Raw genomic sequence first — 13,298 nt, forward strand, 5'->3', positions numbered from 1 at the left:
TCTAATTTAGAAAACGGTAATTTTCTCGCGATCGATCCACTCCTATGGAACCCTTTTAATGAACATGTAAAGTTAGTCTCATATTTTAATTAATTTAATCAACGCGATATCTACGAGAGAAATACTCATATTTATGATAATCTCTGTAATAGGATATTACGTGTCATTTATCATTTAAATTCTTTCAAGGTAATCATGAAAATTTATATTGCAATATCGTAGTAATCAATAGCGATATGTAAAATTTTCTCTACGGACATCTACGTAATTTTTATCCAAATTTCGTAAACGTTGTTACATCGTTCTGCCTTTGGTAATGTCCACATATTTTTATTTTCATATTTGCTTTTTTTGAAATAATTAAAAATTTTGTATAAAGATCGTTAACATGTTCTTTTTTTCCTTTTTTTTCCATTCATATAACACTTTATCAAAGTCCAGATAAGAAAACCTAAAACATTTTACATACATCGTATTTACTTGTGGTTTTATGAAAAAACATGCACATATATATACATATATATATATATGATATATGATATATATATGATATATGATATATATATGATATATGATATATACATGATATATGATATATATATATGATATTATTTGGTAATTGAAATTTGTATATATGTTTTTTAATGAAGGTTTATATTTATCTAATTACCGCACGTGCTGTATTATTGCATAGTTTAAACGTATGTTTTCTTACGAAAATTCTTTTTTTTCTTTTTAAATTGAATAAACGCGTTTTTTTCCATTTGATTCCGAAGAAAAGAGAAACATACATTGCGAAGAGAGATTTCGCATTCGTGGCAGTGATCCTCAACTTGTGTTACAAAACAAAAAACGACTCGCGATAAAGGATGAAATATTTATTTTTTTCTAAGGGGAAAGAAAAGAAAAAGAAGGAAGTTCTTTTTTGATCGAGAGTAAAAAAACATTTTGAGAAAAGCGATTCAATCGTTCGTTTCGAGATCATTCTATTGTCGACCCTAATTATAGAGTACAATATCATTTTAAATTAGAGATTCTCAACGTATAATACGTAGTAAAAGTTATAGGTATGTCACGTGAGAAAGTATATAAATTAAATACAAAATTTACTGTATACATATATATATGTATTTTTTTTTTTCTTATATTCCCATTATTATATTATAACCATAGTTTTATATTATCCTTATACAAGGGATACGCCACATTTATATGGAAAATGTACGTGAAACATACAAGATTGAGAATCACTGTTTCAATCAATTACTGTACATCTATACAGATCTAAAAAGAAAAATAAATTATTAATCGATCAATCGATCGATGCTAACTTTGTGACGTAACATAAATTGTATATGTAAATATTTTATTCGTGTAAATGTTGATAAAAAGAGATCATTCTTTGTAGTTTTTATTTTTTGTTTCTTTTTTCTGTCAGAGAGTGGTTAAGTTAGAACGAACGCTGTGACCTACGAGATCATCGTCACGTATATTCGAATACCTGACAGCACATGACTTCGTTGGAAGCATCACGTAATCCATATCTCTACGCAGGAAAGTTCTTGTGCAGATCAGTGAACGACTTGGTTGGTACCATAACGATTGACACCATTAATTAATGCATTCTCACATTGAATTGAATGAATTTTATGATTCACAATTATATTACATCATCATCACATATTGTATTTTTATCGGGAGTAAAATTTTGTATAAGTTTGAAAATGTTATAATGTCTATAAAAGGTAAATTTCGATTCTTCTGACGAAATACGAAAGTATGATGAAACTTTGTTATGAAAAGTATCACAAAAGTTCGTAAGTATTTATGTATATATGTATTGCGATTGGTAATAAAAAAAAAAAAAGCAAAAACTTTTCAAAAGGACTTTTTTGTTACGAATTCATTTTTAATGTCGAAGAGAGGAAGGACGAGTTTTTGTTCGTACAATGTCCCATAAAAATTTCTTTTCGATGTATTTCGTGTCTTTCTATACCCCCCCTTCTCTCTCTTTCTCTCTCTCTCACTCATCTCAAGAATTTTATTATTTCGCAATTGATATTGTAGGAAAGAGTTTATGGAAATATTTACATGTTTATAGATGGTCCATTTCGGATTCTGAGAGAGGGAGAGAGAAAAAAAATTATTAAAAAAAAGTCAATACGATCATGATGAGTGTTAAAATAATACTTGTCTATCGTTGATAAATTTAGAATCACTACCAACTGTACTTTTGAATAGAGTTAGTATATATATATATATATATATATATATATATATATATATATATATATATAGACATACACATATCGATCGATAATTGTAAGCTTTGACAAGACGTCATTCAAATTGCGTGTCTGTTTTGTCTGTTAATACAATATAAAAAAAAAAAAATGCGATATTCTCTATAAAACGTGTCAAAAGAAAGAGATTACTTGATAGGATAAGAAAACTTAAAAAAGTGATCATTTTTCACGATACCAATGATGGTAGGAGATGAAAGTTCGAAATTTTTACGTAAGGTATTCGAAGAATTCAGCGCGAGTTTTAAAACGTCCTGCGATTGGCTAACGTGTCCGTCGGCGAACGTTGATTGGTGATCGAATCGGATGTGGTGGGGAACAAGTGTTTAAGCAGGGTCTGTGGTGGAGTATAGGAACTTAAAGGTCACCTTCAGTCGCCCAAACGTTGTGCGAGTGTTGTCTTTGACGGTTCGAGAGGTAGCAGCTAGAGTGCTGCATTTTGTCAGACAGAGAGCGAGAGAGAGAGAGAAAAAGAAAAAGACAGAGAGAGAGCGAAGAGCACGTTTTATCGTTGCTTCCTTCGCTCGTTGAGCGTAAATTTCTTCTTTAAGTAAGTAATAACGCCATTATGAAATATCTTTATGTTCGTATTAAAAAAACTTCGAATCTTGTATCCGAATTTGACATTTGGCATGTCACAAATGCCAAATTTTTCATTATTTGTATTGTTTTAACCGTTTTGAGCTCGATATAAAATTATTAAAACGTTCTAATTATTTCGAACCCGTTGAAAAGAAAATTCTTTACGTCAATAGTCACTTGCTTCTTGACGTTAAGGTCGATCCACAAAATTCCATATTCGTATCTACTTACATTTTTACGTACGTCGGTATACGTTCGAAGTATTATTCCAGGAACTTTAGGTTTGTCCTACGTTCGTGTTTAATACGCTTGAGAACATCAAGTCTCGTTTTTTCTTTCTCAATATTGTACGATTCAATTGTAACAAAATATTGTTGCAATTATCGTCTATGCACGGATATTGATATTGAACGGGGAGGGTTCACTCATACCAATATTGTATAATGCGTAAATATTATTTATGTCAACGTAGAAACAATATGGGAAATGTTGTGAATTGACCTTTATTCGATAGACAACTGGTTACTATATACTATGTTATTAATGTGTTGGGTTTTCATGTTTTGATTTGACGTTCCCACCTTTGAAATGTTGCCAAAATGTTTCTTTTAATAATGACATTACGTTTCGAAGATCAAAACGATCCTTTGAGAATATTATTTGAATGTCTCTTTCGTATTTCTATTATCTTTATATTTCTTAAAGAATTTTTGGAATTTGTTGAATTTAGAAATTAAAATAATTAGAATTCGATCGCAAACATAAAGACGATTATTTATATGAAGATAATCGTCCCTGTATGAAAAAAAGTTTACCGTTGCCAAACTTTAATATATCTTACATATCATATATATATATATATATATATATCTATATATACTATTGTGTATACATTATTGAGGCACATTGCAAGTTTATGCTATATCGTAATAAAAGAAACTCGCTCGAAAAAAGAGATATAGTATGCTATGAAAATTTTTGTGTCAAGGTGAAAGATCTCTATTACTTCAAAATTCATCGTTCGGATTTTAAGGGATAAGAACAGTAATTAAACAATAATTAATAATGTTATTAAATTATTTTATCATTTTTTAATTTATATTGTTTATCATTAATTTTAGTCTCAAATATGGATAGTTACAACAAAAAGAAAAATATACATTCCAAAAACGAATATGTCTATCCACTAATAAATGTTAAGAAGAAAAATCATATTGATCATTGTTCTACTGATAATCCAATGCAATCTCTTGCATATAATAAACCAGTTATATTAGATAAAGATTACGATATTAAAAAAGAATCTGATATTGAATATAGATATACCGATGATAAATCAAGTTCTTGTGACTTATCAAGAGAAAGTTCTGAAGTACTTTGTGTTTGTGATTCGCAATTTGGAACTGTTTTAAGTAAATAGCATTTAGAGTAATAACATTAAGTAAATAACATTAGTAAAAATAATTTGTAAAAGTAAATTATATAAATATTTTGTATAATTAATCCCTTACAAAATACCTTTTAGAAATTCCTTTCTTTTACTTTATTTTGTTTATAGAAAAATTGTCAATTTTGCGGCTCAATCATGGCGGAAGATTTATTACAACAAACCAAATTTATAAAACCAGGTAGTCATAAAGGTAAAGGCCTAGCTGTCTTTACCAGTGGTGGTGATTCGCAAGGTAAATATATAAATTGTAATCAATATATTTAATTTTAGTATACTAAATCACATATTATATTTACATATTATTTTTCAGGTATGAATGCTGCAGTAAGGGCAGTTGTAAGAATGGGCATATATTTGGGTTGCAAAGTTTTCTTTATCAAAGAAGGTTATCAAGGTATGGTTGATGGTGGAAGTAATATAGTAGAAGCAACTTGGTCATCCGTATCATGTATTATTCATAGGGTTAGTAGTTAACATTTGATAAGAGTTTTAAATTTGTTACAATTTAGTGAATTGTAGTTTTATCAATTTTTAGGGTGGTACAATGATAGGATCTGCTAGATGTAAAGAATTCAGAGAACGTGCTGGTCGTTTAAAAGCAGCTAAAAATTTAGTAACAAATGGAATATCCAATTTAGTTGTTATTGGAGGTGATGGTTCTCTAACTGGTGCAAATCTTTTCAAAGAAGAATGGGCTGACCTTTTAAAAGAACTTGCAGCAACTGGTGTGTAAACAAGATTAGATTTTATTATAATAATTATATTCTTCAGCATTGTATATAATAATAATTACATACTAGGTGAAATAACACCTGAACAAAGTGAAAAGTACAAATGGTTACATATTGTTGGTATGGTGGGTTCCATTGATAATGATTTCTGTGGAACTGATATGACTATTGGAACAGATTCTGCATTACATCGTATTATAGAAAGTATTGATGCTATTGTTAGCACAGCTTATTCTCATCAACGTACATTTATAATGGAGGTTATGGGCAGACATTGTGGGTATGTATAATATAAAATTTAATGTATATTAAAAATAATAATTCATTTCATATTTAGTCATTAGGTGGGATGAAAATTTTTTATGTTATTATAGTTGATCTAAAGAGCTGATACAAGTTTCCTACTTTTTTGAACATTTCTTTGCGTTTTAATATTGACCTATCTATTGGTATTGGTTACTGCATTTTGTTATATGGCACAGTCTAAAAGTTAAAATTAACATTTGGCTAGGTATCTGGCCATTGTGGGTGCTCTAGCTGCAGAGGCAGACTATGTTTTCTTCCCAGAATGTCCACCTCCCATCGACTGGCCTGAAAAATTATGTAAAAAATTGGAACAGGCATGTTTTATGAATTTTCAAAAATTTTCATTTTGTTGCTTTTAACTAATGGGATTTTAACAAAAAATTTTTTATCTAATATCATGCTTTAATAGCTGAGTGGTTGTCAATGTTAAAAATATGTACCACATTTAAAATTCTCCTCCGATATAAATAAACACGGGCGAGTGGACAAAAATCTTCCTTTCATATTTGACAAATGAATTATAAATGTATAGATTTATTATTTTGATTGGAAAAAAATATTTCATATAATCAGAAATTAGAAGCTTCCAGGTATTTAACAATAGCTTCGAGTTTGGCTTCTGAAGCTTGCTATTCATTTCTTCCTGAATGTCCATCAAAAGGTGATTGGGTCAACGAACTTTGTGAAATTTTACAGAAGGCATGTCTGATCAAATTGTCAGCTGTGAATACTTTTAGTAACGTGCTTTTAACTGCATTATTATTTGAATCCTAGTAACAGTTCGTGGAATAGTTAGATCTCTTTAATTGTAGGAAGATATATTTAAATTTCTTATAAAATATAATGTAGCCCATTACTTTTAAAGGACATTCATTCATATATTTCAAGTGCTAGATTTCATATTAAAACCAAAAGTAATATTCAATATATTTAGTTACATCTCTTTATGAGTGTTTGATTTTTTAAATATATAGTATCTATCAATGAAAATTCTTTGATATGCCAAATGTGTTTTTGATTAATTCCATTTATCCTATTTAAAATTTGCCCTTATATTATGACTTTAATAAGACAATGAAAATGTATTTAAGAAGTGTAGTACATATTATTTTAGCTAGTTTTCACGACATACCATTACAGTTACCTGGCTCTAGTGGCAGCTATCTGTTCTGAAGCAGATTATGTTTTCATCCCAGAATGGCCACCAGAGCGGGATTGGCCGAACAAGCTCTGCAAAAAATTATTGCAGGTTTGCTAACCTTTTTTTTTTTTTCATTTTTTAAAGAGAAATTAATGTGCTTTTGCTTTTTACACATCACATCTTTACATAAATTAAAAATTAGCTTTTTTTACAGTTTAATTCATAATCACATAAATGATGAAAAGCTTTGTATGAATAGAATACATATAAATTATTCTTAATTTCTTACTCAAATGGGGTAAGTTATTTGTAGTTTGTTTTCCTTTTTTGCTTCTGTGTTCATTATTTTTTTTTAAATCTAACATTACATAAAGCAAACATAATATACGATGTTTTGAAATCTTATAAAATTCAATAGAATTATAATCCAGTATTAATTGTATAAATATTTTCATAATTCTTATAAAATGGAATGCAATTAGAAGTATTTTATAATAATTAAAAAGTCGTATATTCTATGCTCTTCATAACTATTTTGGATTGATTAATACCTTGCTTACAAAATTACTTTATCAGCGTTATATAAATTTTTTATATCAAATTAAGAGTAATCATATTTTTTTTTAAATAGTAAATATATTTTCAGGAACGTCTTACTGGGCAACGATTGAATATTATTATTGTAGCTGAAGGCGCTGTAGATAGGAATGGTGATCCTATTACTGCTGCAAAAGTACATAAAGTTGTTGTTGATAAATTACAACAAGATACCAGGATTACTGTCTTGGGTCATGTCCAAAGAGGTGGTAATCCATCTGCTTTTGATAGAGTGTTGGTATGTTCTCTCATCATGGATTAAACTTTTTTTTGCATGCAAAAAAAAATTTTTTTTATGCAAATGTGTGCACATATTTTTTTATTTGGAAATTGGTAATATTTTATAGGGATGCCGAATGGGTGCTGAAGCTGTAATGGCTTTAATGGAAGCAACGCCTGAAACAGAAGCTTGCGTTGTTACATTGGATGGAAATCAAGCTGTTAGGTTGCCACTAATGGAATGTGTACGTCGTACCAAGGCTGTGGCTAAAGCTATGGCGGATAAAAATTGGGATCTTGCAGTTCAACTTCGGGGAAAGTAAGGAAATAATATAATTTAAATAATTTAATAATACATGTGTATTTGATTCTATGTTCACATGATTTTTATATTTTACAGAGGTTTCGCTCGTAACTTGGAAACATACAAGATGTTGACTCGATTGAAAGCACCTGCAGATTATGATGCAAAGGTAATATTCTGACACTTTCTATTATGTTTATTCTTACTTAATATGTATATTCTTACAAATGGAATTGAGTCTTAATTAATAACATCTGTACTAATAAAATTATATGGGTATTAATCGTTGCATGTAATTGCAATTCTAATATTTGAAGATTTTTGATTCTATGATATAATAAAAAAAATATAAAAATGGTATTTATATACAAATATGAAATAGCGGTCAAACTGTGAAATAACGGTCAAACTATTGTTAATAACAGATTCAAAAAAGAAAAAAAATAGGAAGAAAAAATAAAAAGAAAAAAAAATTAATATGCATAAAATAATCATTTATAGACGTTATTTTATCTGACACTTATTTCGTGTAATTCTGTGTATATATATATATATATATATATATATATATATATATATATATATATATATATGTCTACATATATTTAATAAATAAATAAATATATATACTTTATGTAATATTGCTTCAGGAAATGAATGGTCCTACATTAACAAAGGTAAATTTATATAAAATAGTCACAAGCTTACTCCCCTTCTTACCAATGTGTTTAACACTTCTTAAAAATTTCTAATTACTTCTTTTTCTTTCTAAAAGCAATTCACTTTATGTGGACAAGTGAGTTAAATAGTAAATTCATATCTTGATGTATTATAAAATAGATAACAAATAATTCTTGTAAGATGTATCTACTGTATATCAATTATTCTTTCAGATTGTGTATACTAAGACATTTAAAAAATTCGTGTTTTAATATGCATGTAGCATGAGAGATTTTATTAATATTTAAAATATATATATACATATACTATATATATACATATTTCTATTTTATTGTAGGATCATCATACGGTAGCTGTAATGCATATTGGTTCACCTTCTTGTGGTATGAATGCTGCAGTACGTTCTTTTGTACGAAACTGCATCTATAGAGGTGATAAGGTATGTTAAAGAAAAATAAATTGATATATCTTTTATATTTTTATCAATCTTATCAATAAAATTATGCAATTTAGGTCTATGGAGTCTGTGATGGTATATTGGGTCTTATATCTGGAAAGTTTAAATTAATGGATTGGCCCTCTGTAACAGGATGGGTAGCACAAGGTGGCGCTTACTTAGGAACAAAACGTACTCCTCCAAGAGATGATCAATTACCTCAAATAGCACAAAAATTAAAAGAATTTGGAATCCAGGCTTTGCTTATTATAGGTGGATTCGAGGTTAATAAACAATCAAGTTTTTTTTGCATATCTATTTTATAACGTTTAAAAAATATTTTTTTATCAACCATTTTGTTCCTTTTTTTTATTTCTTTTTTTTTTTTTTTAATTATATAGGGTTATCAAACAGGACTTACATTTTATAATGCAAGAGACAAATTTGAAGAATTTAGAATTCCTATTGCTATGATACCTGCTACTATTAGTAATAATGTTCCTGGGACAGAATTTTCTTTAGGTTGCGATACTGCCTTAAACGAAATTACTGAGGTACTTTCTAGTATTATTTCGTGTCGTTAATATTATTTATATAATATCTTAAATTTCATTTATATGATTATTTTTTCAGATTTGTGACCGCATTCGTCAATCAGCACAAGGTACTAAACGTCGCGTATTTATCATAGAGACAATGGGTGGTTATTGCGGTTATTTAGCGACTGTAGCAGGATTAGCCGGTGGTGCTGATGCAGCTTATATCTTTGAGGAAAAATTCAATATTAGGGATTTAAATCAAGATGTAATAGCTATGGCTGCAAAAATGTCAGAAGGTGTGCAGAGAGGACTTATTCTTAGAAATGAAAATGCTAATTTAAATTATAATACTGACTTCATGCAGAGATTATTTAGTGAAGAAGGAAAAGGATTGTTCAGTTGTAGGATGAATATAATCGGTAATTATATGTAACATAAATTAATATCATATATAAGAAAAAATACTAAAGCTGTAACAAATTTGAGAAATTAATTTTATTTTTGACTTTGAAAGGACATATGCAACAAGGTGGATCACCGACTCCTTTTGATCGTAACTTGGGTACTAAAATGGGTTCTAAAGCTGTTGAATGGTTTAGCGAGCAATTTAAAAAATATACTAATGCGGAAGGACGTCCAGTTACAACGGATCCAACTAGTGCAGTAATGTTAGGTATCGTTAGAAGACAATATAGGTTCACACCTTTCACAGAACTCATGGAAGTTACTGATTTCGAGTAAGTGTTTGATCTCGTTTCTTTTATATATTGCGTGTTATTAAACATATATAATTGTATATATTATATTAAAAAATTTATTCGCAGGCATCGCATTCCGACGTATCAATGGTGGATGAAGCTACGACCATTGCTGAAAGTTTTAGCGAAGCACGAATCGACATACGAAGAAGAAGGTCTATATATAACTGTAGAAGAAATGGATCTTGGCAATGATGCGCCTCTTGTGTAATTCATATACATCAATATCTCGTACCTAACTGAAGGTAATGTGTCTATGATGTACACATTGATTGTGTGCAAAATAAGTTTTAATAAATATTTGCAGTATTGTGTTATATTAGAATATTCGCGTTTGATTGCTTAAGATGAAAAATAAAAAGGAATAGAATTTTAGATAATACTTTTTAATAAATAAGAAATTTACAAAATTCAATCCTAAACGTATTATCATTACACAAACGTTATACAAAAGAAAAAAAAACTTATAATACTAATGCACTTCTCTGTGTAGTTATATATTGGTAAGCCGAAAACGTAACAAAGAAGAAAGAAAAAACCTGAAAATGTGAATACTTAAAATAAACTGCATATTGTAAAAAGACACGAGTGGTAAATAGGTAACTTTATTTTGTTTTTTGCGTTATCATCTTTACACCTTAAGCATATATTAACTCAGGTAACAAATAGGTACAAAGGCAATACCTAGAAACAGAAAATTTAAATTACTTTATCAAATTAATAATGATATTAATTAATGATATCTCTCTCTGTTACTCGTGATTAATTAATAATACAAGAGTGACAAGATAATATCATTGCGATATATTGGGTATATGTAAAATTAGCTGTGTGTGTATATTTACAAGTAATGCACATTATTACATATCTAAAATGCTTATCTAAATTATATCACTTTTTCTTTAATATTATTTGCGAGAAGCATTATTTATATATCTATATACGTATGGTGGAAACAGAAAATTAAAATTGTGTGGCACTAAAGAAAATTTGAGTTATGGTAAAATTTTTAACATAAATTAAGAAAAATGTGTATGTATTTTGAAAATAGCGTTTAAAAATATCGCAGTTTCAAGAGTTTGATATGCGGCTCCGATTCTCATAGTGTAATATTTTTATATATCTAATGTTGGACCACTTTTTGGTCAGATAAAGGATATATTATAAGAGATATATCTAAGAAATATAATATGTATACTAATTATTACACTGGCATTAATATTTTTATTTTCTTATTAATATTTGTCCCAAATAAACGTATCTATATATATACATATATTGATAAAGCAATCATTCTGGTATATTTACAATCAATAGTAATGCAATGTTTATGAACATATAAGATATTTTTATTTATATGAATGAATGAATTAACGACTTTGATATTTTAATTTATTTGAGTATTATAAAATATTACAATTTGTTTATGAGCCTTCGATATATTTCATATTTTAATAAATTACCAATGGTAAAGCTCAAAAATCGTATATTTAATATTTCATCGATATAACATGTACAACATGAGTCGAGAAGTATATCAGATTTAGTCTTACTCAACACAAGATAAAATGCTAAACTGTGTTTGTGGTTTATTAAGAATGTAGAAATAAGAAAAATGTTTTGTGCCAATTTATGTTGATAAATAAAGTTTTACTTTCAGTTTAGCATTATTAAAAGCTATCAAAAGCTATTTGGAGAATATACTTGTCTACCTCAAAACATAATTTGCAATTAAGAATGACTATTGGGAATAAATTGACCCTGAGTCACACTGATTGCATATATCATTAAAACATTTTGCTAAAATTTAAGATTTTGCGATCATGAAAGTATTTAGATTCTTTTTTCCTATTATACTTATACATATACTTGCAAATGAATTTGGCAAGTGTGTTGTGAACTCATATTTAATTTTAAAACATAATGTAGTCTTCTTCGTGTCTTGTCAAATTATGAAATCGTGTATTAACATTACAATACTACTAAAAGTAATGTTGTTTCTGATTTCACTCGTGTTTCTAAATTTGTCTAAAAATATTAAATATTGTTAAATCTATGTAATAATATAATGTGTGTAATTGTGAAATGTTAACGAAATGGGAAATGTTCAGAACAGTATAGTGCAAGAACTCATTAAATGTTATTAATATAAAAAAATTTACTAAGATTCCAAAGATATTTCAAGATAGAATTTATATTTTCAAAGTTATTTTTCTGATACACATTACAAATAATGCATGTTAAATCATATTTCAAGTGCAACAGCATGAGTGTTATTGAGCACTATAATATTTACAAAAATAGTGTACAAATAAAAAAAATATATATATATATATATATATATATATATATATAAAATGTTACATCAAGTTACTAATTTAAAATCGTTAATAAGTAGTTAAACTATTTAGAAAAATATAAAAGACAATAGTTCTTGTTGAAAGATACTGAAATAATGTAATATATAAAGATATAACTAATTGTCCAAACACTAATAGAATCACATTTTATGTTATAAATGTATTTCTTTTTATCATTAAATGAATATGATGCTTTTCTTAGACATTAAGTTGTCGCTCTCAAAATATTAATGAATATAACAATATTGTTTTGCATGTAATATATAAAATGCTTTAGAATTTGCTATCTACAGTATACCATTTCGATTTGAATGTAAATTATAACTATTTTACAATACATATATACATCATGCAATATACATACAAATGTACAAATATCTTTACATAATATCAAAATGTTAATTACCACCACTAGATCAATAAGTATCCGTTGTTACGTTTAATATTCTGGAGATATATTTTTGAATCATTGTTGATTAATGTGTGTATATCTTCAATGCGCTAAGAAATAGTATCACCATAATTTAATTTATTTTCAAACGAAACTTTTAATATACACGTTCCTCTTAAAGGTGCAAATTGAGTATTTTTTATTCAGCATAATTGAACTTTCTAAAATTTAATGATAACGATGATAGACCTAATGTAAAGAAATGCAAGCGTATGTATTAAATTATTCAAAGTATTGTACCTTTGTCATTAATAAATTGTATCTTGTAAATCTGTCTTATTTCTTTGTACTTTTCCATTGTACATTTCTTTATACCATCCACTTATATACAATTAGTACATCTTAATTTGTATTAATAAATTTTATATTCCTAAATTATGTTATACAAAAATTAACATAAATATAATGGAAAAAATATATGTATATGCAATAAGAAATAT

At 27.6% G+C, this 13,298-nt stretch overlaps 1 protein-coding gene across 8 annotated transcripts; it reads left to right on the forward strand.

Annotated features, from left to right (window-relative positions):
• The first annotated feature begins 2,659 nt into the window (after window positions 1-2,659).
• Window positions 2,660-11,254, forward strand: Pfk (ATP-dependent 6-phosphofructokinase). 8 transcript variants are annotated; one of them, XM_085659694.1, is made up of 18 exons: window positions 2,661-2,853; window positions 4,444-4,567; window positions 4,646-4,797; window positions 4,871-5,060; window positions 5,136-5,346; window positions 5,578-5,686; window positions 7,160-7,348; window positions 7,458-7,648; window positions 7,730-7,802; window positions 8,284-8,310; window positions 8,409-8,429; window positions 8,652-8,753; window positions 8,828-9,034; window positions 9,152-9,304; window positions 9,384-9,708; window positions 9,804-10,026; window positions 10,114-10,292; window positions 10,541-11,254. In XM_085659694.1, exons 2-17 carry the CDS (start codon window positions 4,471-4,473, stop codon window positions 10,256-10,258), a joined length of 2,415 nt encoding a protein of 804 aa, XP_085515820.1. In that variant the 5' UTR covers window positions 2,661-2,853; window positions 4,444-4,470; the 3' UTR covers window positions 10,259-10,292; window positions 10,541-11,254. The 8 variants fall into 8 exon arrangements, with proteins under 8 accessions (XP_085515819.1, XP_085515821.1, XP_085515820.1 ...); XM_085659693.1 differs by having other exon boundaries at window positions 2,660-2,853; window positions 10,114-11,254; XM_085659695.1 differs by lacking the exon at window positions 5,578-5,686 and adding an exon at window positions 6,513-6,621 and having other exon boundaries at window positions 2,660-2,853; window positions 10,114-11,254.
• The last annotated feature ends 2,044 nt before the right edge of the window (window positions 11,255-13,298 follow it).

Source organism: Vespa mandarinia, chromosome 10, assembly GCF_050613455.1.
Source record: "Vespa mandarinia isolate Hongniang chromosome 10, ASM5061345v1, whole genome shotgun sequence".
NCBI classification, from domain to species: domain Eukaryota; kingdom Metazoa; phylum Arthropoda; class Insecta; order Hymenoptera; family Vespidae; genus Vespa; species Vespa mandarinia.